Source organism: Aplysia californica, unplaced genomic scaffold (assembly GCF_000002075.1).
Source record: "Aplysia californica isolate F4 #8 unplaced genomic scaffold, AplCal3.0 scaffold00653, whole genome shotgun sequence".
Lineage (NCBI taxonomy): Eukaryota > Metazoa > Mollusca > Gastropoda > Aplysiida > Aplysiidae > Aplysia > Aplysia californica.
Window position 1 is genome coordinate 368,526 of NW_004797923.1, and position 10,982 is coordinate 379,507.

The following is a 10,982-nucleotide window of genomic DNA, read 5'->3' on the forward strand; positions in this document are numbered from 1 at the left end:
TTTGGCGCTCTCACTAGCACTGCCAAGTTCACTGTTTGACAATTTTTCCCCTAGAAATGTGTATTCATAATATACATAATTATGGTATATTCTACGTGTACAACTGTCAAGTAACTTTTATAATTTGATATCTCTTTGAGTGTAATGATCATTAAGCATTTGTTGTTAGAAGTTGGACACGCATGCGCAGCATAAATGCTAGTTACTATTGTTTTTGTTATTATTGTTATCATTATTATTATTATCATAGTTATCATTATTATCGTTATTTTTTTCATCATTAGTATTTCTAATGATATAATTGTTGATAATGGTATCGCTATTTTATACCAATTTCATTCTAACATCTCTTTATTCGCTTTTTTAAAAACATTTTGTTTCGTTTTGTTTTGGTTTGTTTGTTGTTCTTGTTGTTTTGTTGTTTGTGTGTTTTGTTGTTGTTGTTTTGTTGTGGGGTTTTTTGTTGTGGTTTTTTTTTGGGGGGGGGGGTTCGAGGGTGGAGGGTTGGTTACTGCAGTTCCTTAGATACTGGAAAAGTTAAGTTAAAAATGATGTGAACAATTTAAAGGGGGAATGGAACAATGAAAGGCCTTTAGAAATATAGGAAGATGTTGACATAACAAGTAAAGCTATACAATGCTGTTTGAGAAGCTATTGGTTATTTTTTGAAGACTTTATACTTTCTAATAAAACCATTCAATTTTTAAAAAAATGATTTTAAGCTATATTTCTAATTTACATTCAAAGAGAGAGGTAAAGACTAACGTCTCAAAGGTTGTTGTTTTTCTTCAGGTTTCAGGTTTGGAGCTGCCATTGACCCTCATGGTACCTACTCCTGTACGTTGTCAGTTTTTTTTCATAAACTCGGTTTTTCTATTTGGTTATATGTCGCAAAGCTGTTTGGGCTATCTGTAAGTGTTGTTCTCAGTCTTCCTCTTTTGTCTCCTTTCCTCTATCCTTCAACAAAGCAGCAGTTTCTCAAGTCCATTGTATCAATACAGCCAAAGAAGCAAAATCGTCTCTTTCTGGTGGTTCTGAATATATCTTTAACAATTAGTCATTTGGAGCAGTTCTATGATATTTTCCTCTCTACTCATGAGTTTCAGGGAATTTATTTATACGAAATTGTACTGCGTGAACTGATCGGAGTGAATCACAACATTAACAAAAAAATTTCTGTGTCTTTGTTTATAGTCGCTCCCCTACATCTATTATACAAAAGGACTGACCATACGCTCGATTTTGTGGTTCTTATCTTCGCTCGCTTTTGGGGTTTTTGGGGGTTTTATCTTTGTGTTAATTTTATATCTGTTTGAGAGGACAGGTTTCATATTGTTTGAAAGATTCATGATTGTACCAATCAGATAGCGTCCTGTCTAAATGCCTGGGATGAGGCTTCAAAATAGCTTGGATTTTTTGTTTGTTTTGTTGTTTTGTTTGTTCTGTTGTTTGAATCCCGCTCCCTCTCCCCAAAACAACCAAGCACATAATGGAAAACCCAGAATCGTTGACTGCATGTTTTTGGAAGGATTAATTTTGAAACCACGCTCAAAAGTGGAAAGACCGGAAAATATTCAATAAAATCCAAGGACAAAAAATGTTTAACTAATGCTAATTTTGGAAGACATGAGTCAGGTGTGATAAAAACAAGCGCATGACGATAGTGGAATATTCCCCTGCTTCTTTTCTTTATTAGGCGTAATTATATAAAGACTCCAGTGAAGAAAAACAAGTAAGTATCATTTTAAGAAAGTGGAGAAAATAGAAACGCAAAGTTTGAAAGTCCGTATATTGTAGTGGGCATAACATTATTTTTTTTACCTTACATGGCACATGACTTAACCAGGTTATCCTTTGGTTCCTTCGGAGAAGAAAGTTTGATTGTTAAATAATCAACATGATTTAAAAGACTGATTACATAAAAGTTGTGACTCACCTGGATTTTTCACTGGATTCTCCATAATAATCATTCTAATTTTAAACGGGAAAGCATGACAATTGACAGACAAGCTTCATATCAGTAAACACGAAACAGAAAAGTCTGACATTTTTAATTTCATATCTCAAGGGACCCCTCCCCCTCCCCCCAAACACACTGTCTCACAGAAACACACATATACACAAAGAAACAAATAAACACAGACAGACATACACACATACACATACACACACTCGAACACACACTCAAACACACAAGCATACGCACAATAATGTGCATAAACACAGGAGTAGAGAGAGAGAGGGGGAAGAGAGAGAGAGAGAGAGAGAGAGAGAGAGAGAAAGAGACAGACAGACAGACAGACAGACAGACAGACAGACAGACAGACAGACAGACAGAGACAGAGGCAGAGAGAGAGAGGAGAGAGATGGGGGAGAGAGGGACAGGGAGAGAGAGAGAGAGAGAACAGCAGCAGCAGCAACAGCAAACAATTGCTTTCAACTGCAAGAGTACACTTGCTAACCTTTCATGGTCTCGCCGTTCGGGTCGTTTAGCTTGAGTCCGAGTTCGAGTCCGGAGTCAATGAGGATCTCTGTCAAAGGCATTGTGTTGGGGACTGACACTTTCACCGGTCCACCTGTGCTGTGGTATTCTGAGAGAAGCAATATGTTTCAGTGATGTGTATTTATTTTTTCTCGTGTGTATTTGTTTATTTGTTTATGTATTTATTTATTCATTCATTTATTTATTTGTTTCATGTTTTCTATCCAAATTTTCCCCCGGGTTCTAAATAACGTGTAATTCATGTTCGTTACTTATTTAATTATCGCTTTAACAAAAAAACAAGACGCTTGTAAAAATAGTTTTAGCCCTTTCAGTACTGCAGCATTCCCATTTCAATTTGTACAGACAAAAGAAAACTTTCATTAAAACATAGATGTAAACAAAGCCAGGATATGAAGTAATTCCCCTAAACAAAAAGAAGAAATTTCACAAAACAGCAAATACATCTTCAACAAATTTTCCCAATAGACTAGTGGGGGGAACAAAGGCACAGTGAGCCAGTTTGGGAGATATTATTCGTCTCCCCAGCAGTGAAGAGTTTATGTTTTACGGCGCCACCAATAAAGTGTGGGTTATTTCTTTGCCGACAAATTGACCCAGGGTTGAACCTGTACGTCCATTTGGGGCGTTACAACCTGACATTGATTTTGTTTGTTTCAATAACGAGCAGCACATCGGCGCAATACACAATAGTTAAGTACAGAGAACGAGCTATTTCGTGATACTTGTAGGCCTACATGTTGCCTAGTTGATAGTTCGCTACCGTAGTTTTAGAATAACAAAGTTATATCGGCCATTTTTGTGTTGTTTTGAGTTACTTAGACCATTAGGTTAAATACTTCTTATTATTCCTTGTTCTCGATGACAGCAGCTAGACAGTCAGTCCGATGTCGCGCACAAACTGCGCAGTCCGCTTCAAATCTGAGAGACTGCCATAGAGCTTTCTCTCAAGAGGAGTCACATTCTGCCACATTAGTTCAGATGCTTATAAAGTTTTTTCAGCTCTATCAAATTCGACTCAAAGAACTACATTCGACAAAGCATGATCCCGTTGTGAAGCTCGATTTCTTTTTAGCTTCTAATTTTTCAAAATTAAGTTCGGAGCAGATTCCAGGGTAGCGAGTTGCAATGGGCATAGAGTAGAGCATGCTGACCGTCGCTTGTAGTGTTGTGGGGATTGCTTTGGACAGCAAGCCGTAAGAGCAGGTTCAACTATATTATAAAAACCAGCGAAAAGTGGCAAGAAATCACCCAGATCGCCCATTTGATTGTTCAGGATTCATCCGTACACAGAAAGTCTTTCAAGCGCAAGACACTCATGATGTTCGCAGTTAGTAAAAAGTTTCGTTCTCCTCATCGATTTGTTGTCTGGGTGTACCCAACACACGAAACCTTTCAACAGATCAACTTATTTATTGGAGTTTCCGGTTAGTCCGGTCTATCAATTTTATGTCGTCGATAATCTAATGTTTCAGCCCCTGCTGATATCTCTGTATAGTTACGTTATTTCTCAGTCTGTCTGCCTGTCTGTCTGTCTGTCAGTATCTCTCTCTCTCTCTCTCTCTCTCTCTCTCTCTCTCTCTCTCTCTCTCTCTCTCTCTCTCTCTCTCTCTCTCTCTCTCTCTGTGTCTTTCTATCTGGCAATTATCTATCTATCTGTCTCTTTCTCTTTCTCTCTCTCCTTTTGCTTTCTCTCTCTCTCTCTCTCTCTCTCTCTCTCTCTCTCTCTCTCTCTCTCTCTCTCTCTCTCTCGTTCCCTCTCTTCTCTCTTTCTCTCTAGCTCTCCTCGTTTTATTCCTCTCTGACACTCTCTCTCTCTCTTTGCCCTTCTCTCTATTTTCTCCTTGTTTCTTTATCTGTCGTTCTCTCTCTTCTCTCTTTCTCTCTCTCTCAGCTGTTTATTTCTCTCTGTGTGCCCCTCTCTCTCTCTTTCTCTCTCTCTCTCTCTCTCTCTCTCTCTCTCTCTCTCTGTGTCTCTCTCTCTCTCTATGTCTCTCTCTCTCTCTCGTTCCCTCTCTTCTCTCTTTCTCTATCTCCTCTTTTTATTTCTCTCTGAAACCCTGTCTGCCGTTCTCTTCGTTCTTCTCTCAATCCATTTCTCTCTTTTCTCTCTCGTTCCCTTTCTTCTCTCTTCCTCTCTCTCTCTCTCTCTCTCTCTCTCTCTCTCTCTCTCTCTCTCTCTCTCTCTCTCTCTCTCTCGTTCCCTCTCTTCTCTCTTTCTCTCTCTCCTCGTTTTATTCCTCTCTGACACTCTCTCTCTCTCTCTCTTTGCCCTTCTCTCTATTTTCTCCTTGTTTCTTTATCTGTCGTTCTCTCTCTTCTCTCTTTCTCTCTCTCCGCTGTTTATTTTCTCTCTGTGTGCCTCTCTCTGTCTCTCTCTCTATGTCTTTCTCTCTCTCTCGTTCTCTCTCGTTCCCTCTCTTTCTCTCTCTCCTCTTTTTATATCCCTCTGACGCCCTCTCTGCCATTCTCTTCGTTCTTCTCTAAATCCATTTCTCTCTTTTCTCTCTCGTTCCCTTTCTTCTCTCTTTCTCTCTCTCTCTCTCTTCTTCTTCTTCTTCTTCTTCTTCTTTTTCTTCTTCTTCTTCTTCTTCTTCTTCTTCTTCTTCTTCTTCTTCTTCTTCTTTTTATTTCTCTCTGACACTCTCTTTGCCCTTCTCTCCATCCTTCTCTCCATCCTTCTCTCCATCCTTCTCTCTGTCCTCTCTCTCTCTCTCTCTCTCTCTCTCCTCTCTTTCCTTCTCTTCTCTCTTTCTCTCTCTCTTCGTTTTATTTCTCTGACACTCTCTTTGCCCTTCTCTCTATCCTTCTCTTTGTTCTTCTCTCTGTCCTCTCTCTCTCTCTCTCTCTCTGTCCTCCCCCCTCCCTTCTGACTAACCACTACACTACAGAAGTCAGGCTGCTATAGTGTGAAGACCAAACTGCGATACAGAAAGATGTGTCTTGCGTGGCAATCTTTAACTATTTTTTTTCCTTTACACTTTCGTGGGTTGGGGTGGGTTTTTTTGGGGGGAGGGTTATTTTTAAATTAAACAAACGTTTAATATTGTACATTTTTCTGCTGATATGTATTTCTACACTACAAGCCAAACATGCTATATTTTTGGCGCATTGTTAACTCTTTCAAAATGTACCGGAAACACATTATGACGGATCAGCAGTACAACAAAAGGCAATGTTTCGGCACATTTTGAACCATCAAACACAAATCACAGCACGAGTGTGCATACTTCATAAAATGCAGGATGTAGTATGCTTTTTAAAGTTTCAGATAGAGAAAACTAAACTTTTTAAAAATCTGTTTGAAAACGAAGCTACGCCCTAAAATAGCGCATCTTCTTTAAAAGTCGTGAGTTGTATTACCAGAAATCGCGTCGTCAATGAGTTAAAGAGTTCTCAAACTGTATTTTCTCCTGCTAGTTCTGTCTTATCAGTTGCAGTCATTCAAGGTTACAGCGTTAGAATTGCATTTCGAAAAACAGTTCTACGGGGTAAAAATAGAATCCCAGATGTTGTTGACAATGTAATCGGAGACATAAACCCTCGTTTAAAGGTTAAAAAGAAATGATAACAATTCATTAAATTAAACACGGATATGTTGTGCTCTTGCAATGTAGTAAAAACCACACTCGACTATCCTAGCGGGTGGTTGGAGGGCAACACTGGCGCGTCCTTTTCCCTCCGTTGTTTCTGTCTATATGTATGCCTTTCTTTTCCCAGCACCAGATTACTATTATTGTGTCGATGGGCTTCTTTTTACTCAAACAAGCAAGCAAATACGATCCTGTTGGTTTTGCAATGGAACTTTTAACAGTATTAGTAAGGATTAACTCTTAGAATACGACGCGCCTTTTCAGTTAGTTCACGAAATCGCTTGGTTGCTGATAATGGTGACAAAAATCTTCCTTACCGCAACCAACCCTTGTTTTTCCTGTAATCAAACCTATTTTTATTACTTACATCATTCGTGTCTTCCTGGTTTTGGTGTTCATTTTACACAAATAGATTAAATACGTTAAACAGGGATGAAATACTATAGGGATTTTAGGGATACTGAAATCTTGGATGACAAAATGTAATTGGTTGTGTGCAAAAGGGAAATGGACTTCTTTACTAAATCAACATTTGCACATGACATATGGGGGAGAAAAAACACGAACAGTAGTGAAGAATTCCACGTTCTGTACACATGATGGACTCAAGTGAAAGACGGGGACAATTGCTTGCTCTGTCAGACCTTTTGGCATCTTTTAGATTGTTGTAAAGGGTATTTGCAAACGTTTATATTTGTTGCTGTTGTTCTTGTTGTTACTGTTGTTGCTGTTGCTGTTGTTGTTTTTGCTGCTATTTGTTGTTGCTTTCGTTGTTCCTTTTCTCGTTTTGCAACTGTTAGAAACTTCCTGTATAATATTAATTATTCTGATGATCGCTTCCAAACGTTTATAGTTTTTGGTGAGATTGCTCTCGTTGCTGCTTTTACTGTTGTTGGTGTTGTTATTGTTGTTGTTGCTATGATGTTGTTGTTGTGATTTTCTGTGTTGGTGTTTTTTGGGGGGGGTTTCGGTGATGACATCAGGGTCATTGGTATAGTAGATCGGTGCTTCAGTGTCACACGCAGAAGACCCAAATTCGATTTCAATGTGGGGATAATATTAATCAAGTATCTCAGCATTTCTGCTGGGGTGTTATAACAGGCTTGTCCCTGACAGGCAGGGTTGAAGACCATCTCTAAATGTGAGGCAGCGCGGTCGTCAAAATACAGAAATCGGGGAAACAGGCGTTTTTCCACCAGTTTGTTAAGTTTTCAATTATTTTTTATTTTTGGCTCAACTTCCTTTTTGTCTATATAAAAACACATTTCCATGGGAATTTTACACAAAAACATTGATTAAAGATGTCTTTTTTTCTGTTTTCAAGGACTCTTTAGCTATTGGAGCTACCAAACTTTTCTCCCTAATTTCGCCACTGAAACAGGGTAACCTCACTTCCTTCAATCGCAAATATCTTGAGTTCTATTCAAGATAAATGGATTTCTATTTCATAGGAAGCACGTCAAATAAATCAGCTGTCAGATGATACCAATAACTCCGCATGCCCAAAAATTGACGAGCGCCTGATTTCACCACGACGTGACACAAATTGATTTAAAGTGTGTCGATTTGGGGGGGGGGGGGCAAACAACACCTACAGTATAAAAAAAGGAGCTTGCAACTGCATAAGGTCATATATGAGCGCCAAGGGGTGGATGTCAACAGAGAACTCTTTACAGGGAATCGGGCTTACTCTGCTCACCTCTCTTGCTTTAACAGCACAAAGTCTGTTTTGACTTTCAAGGCACCCCGGAAATAGCGGGTCACAAGAGTGTGACAAACATACAAAAGAAGCAGAGGAAAATGACGATAGTAAGGATTAGGAAAGAAAAAACAGCAGTTCGCTGTTGCAGTTCAGGTACAGGTATGAGTATGACATTGTTAAATCAGCCCATTTACAATTCTACTGTGCATAAGAACGAGAAATGTCCCCCCTTTGGGAATGGCCTAAAGACACTTCAGTCAGTGGCACTGCCTCAGGGGAACGTTTAGTGACTTCCAAAACTGTAGTGTCCTTAGAGGGGGCTCTCGTGGCCTAGAGGTTACGGTGTTCACCTCTCCTTCAATAGGTCCCGGGTTCGTATCTGGAGAGCGACGGAAAATTTTCTTCTCTAAAGTTTTATCCTTTCACATTCTGTCCTGCTCTCTAACAATGTTCTGTCTCCTGCTTTCGTCTCTTCTTTCTGCCTCCACCCTCTCACCTCCTTTGCCCCCTCCTCTGGGCTCCACTCTTTCTATAGCCTTTCTCCTATTACTCCTTGGCTCCTTCTTACTGCTGTCTTTCAGCCACACCCCTGATCTTATGGTAGGTAAGACCTACACCTAGCCTTCTCGGACAAGGTCGAAAAATCTCGGAGGTCTCATGTACAAGTTGCGCACGTTAAAGATCTCTTGGTGGTCCAAAATCAATAAGAGTAGGCTTCGGCCGCCACCCGGGCAAAATTCAAAATTTCCTACCAACTGAAAATGTTCTGTTTGTCCCGCACGCTCATTTGACCTTATGCAGTTGCGAGCGCAGTAAAACACTTACCAAACCAAACAGTGTCCTTAGAAACTACAAATTTACACTTTATGTGTCTTTGTTCAACGCTTTTCCTTGAAATCCATGCAAGAATGTGTTTTAAATGGACACAAAAGGTGTTAGGCCCAAAACAAAAGGTTCCATTAAAAAACTGTCAAAATTGGGGGGGGGGGGGTGTCGGTTTCTTTGATTTTATTGTTTTGACGATCGCTTGATTTCACCACAATGCCTCATATTTACTCACTGTAAAATGGATGGAAGGTGCTCTGTTATGCTTTGCAACTTCTTTCTTGTCAAACATCAGCTATCGTCCTTATGTCTCCTCCTTTTATTTGTATTTTACTATCCAGCACTAGCACCTCTAATCGTCGGCCCGTATATAAGTAAATAGTGTTATTTCGTTGAAATCGTTGAAAGTTTTGTATAAAACTCATACTACAAAACAAAACAGGTTAACTCACTTGAAGCTGCGAGCTTGGAGTCCTGTATATCCTCGGACTTGAGGAAGAAGGGAAGTACGTCATCGTAGCTCCACCCCTCCGCTCCAGACTCCGCCCACCTGTCATAGTCTCTCTTGTGTCCCCGGATGACCACCATACTGTACAGGTTGGAAGTACCGCCCAGCACCTTGCCTCGGGGCCAGTACGCTCTCTGAGGAATGGGACAGGGAATGAAGAAGAAGAAGAGGAAGAAGAAGAAGAAGAAGAAGAAGAAGAAGAAGAAGAAGAAGAAGAAGAAGAAGAAGAAGAAGAAGAACAACAACAACAACAACAACAACAACAACAACAACAACAACAACAGGAAGAACAGGAAGAACAATGAGAACAAGAATGACAAGAACAAGAACAAGATTGTATGGTATGGTGAGGTATGTATGGTATGGTATGGTATGGTATGGTATGGTATGGTATGGTATGGTATGGTATGGTATGGTATGGTATGGTATGGTATGGTATGATATGGGTATGGTATAGTAGGGTATGATTAGATATTTGTTTGTAAACGATAGCCTCAGTTTTCATTTATTGTTAAATTTGGTGTTTCGAGCTTGCATGGTGAAATGAAATATATAAAATCCTTTATTGATACACGGTTAAGATTTTTTTAAGCATTTTATTAGCGTTGTTGTTTATGTTGGGGGTTTTATTTATCTGTTCAAATTTATTTATTTATCTTTTCTTTCATTCATTCATTCATTCATTCATTCATTCATTCATTCATTCATTCATTCATTCATTCATTTCTTTTTTAAATTAATTTAGTTTGTTAGTTGGTTAGTTAGTTAGTTAGTTAGTTAGTTAGTTAGTTAGTTAGTTAGTTAGTTAGTTTGTTCGTTCGTTAGTTCGTTCGTTCGTTAGTTCGTTCGTTAGTTAATTAGTTAGTTAGTTAGTTAGTTCGTTCGTTAGTTACTTAGTTCGTTAGTTCGTTCGTTAGTTAGTTAGTTGTGGGTGGTAGGAGTAATACATCAGCTTCCAATCCGGCCTCCTCACCTGACCCTTATACCCCCTCAGTCCGTGTTTCTGAGGCAGCGTGTAGTACTCCCAGTCAAACTTGGAGTGCATCAGGTGGTGAGAGCGGCCAGGCACCTCGATCGTCTTGTCTCCCCTGTCGTCCACGCCCGCCTCCAGAAGTAGGACGCGGACATTCCTGTCCTCTGACAGACGGTTAGCCACTACGCAACCTGTGGACCCTGCTCCCACTGGAAGAGGCGGGAGATGGTGGGGGAGGAAGAAAAAGAATGAATGAAAGAATAGAAATCAAACTTGTCGTGGTTTGTTTGTTTGTTTGTTGTTTTTGTCCTCCAGACACTGAAAGGAGGAGGGTGTGAGTGAGAGAAAAAAAGGAAAGAATAAGATCAAACTTGAGAGAGAAGGAGGGAAAGAATTAATAAATAGTGCAATGAGCTTTTAAGGTTCTTTTCGTTTTTCTTGTTTTTGTTTTTGTTTTTATTCTTATTTTTGTCTTATAAAGGCCAGATCTCTCCCCCTCCCCTCTCCCTGTCCTCTCAGACGGTTAGCCACCACGCAACCTGTGGACCCTGCTCCCACTGGAAGAGGCTGGAGATGGCGGGGTGGGAGTGATAGAATAATTGGGAAAGAAACAAAATAATTAATTTATCTCCCTTTTTTTTTTGCTTTATTTTATTTTTTTATTTTTTTAACAGCCTGTTTTCTGTCTTGTGACAGACGGTTAGCCATCACGCAACCTGTGGAACCTGCTTCGACTGGAAGAGGCGGGAGAGGGTGGAGGAGGGAGGGGGGTGGGTTGAGAGAAGGAGGTAATGAATTCAATACATCAAGCTTTTTCTTTGTGTGTGTAAGGTGGGAAGGTGTATTTTGTTGTTGTTGTTGTTGTTGTGTGGGGGGGG

The 10,982-nt window shown here is 39.8% G+C and overlaps 1 protein-coding gene across 1 annotated transcript in view; it reads right to left on the bottom strand.

Moving 5' to 3' along the window:
* The window catches only part of LOC101863697 (glucose dehydrogenase [FAD, quinone]), a gene marked incomplete in the record, with an annotated part of 39,900 nt that overhangs the window by 20,901 nt on the left and 8,017 nt on the right, over positions 1-10,982 (bottom strand). The window contains 3 exon segments of the mRNA XM_013087888.2: positions 2,463-2,591; positions 9,076-9,265; positions 10,105-10,313. Of these exon segments, the coding sequence (XP_012943342.1) occupies positions 2,463-2,591; positions 9,076-9,265; positions 10,105-10,313 (528 nt within the window).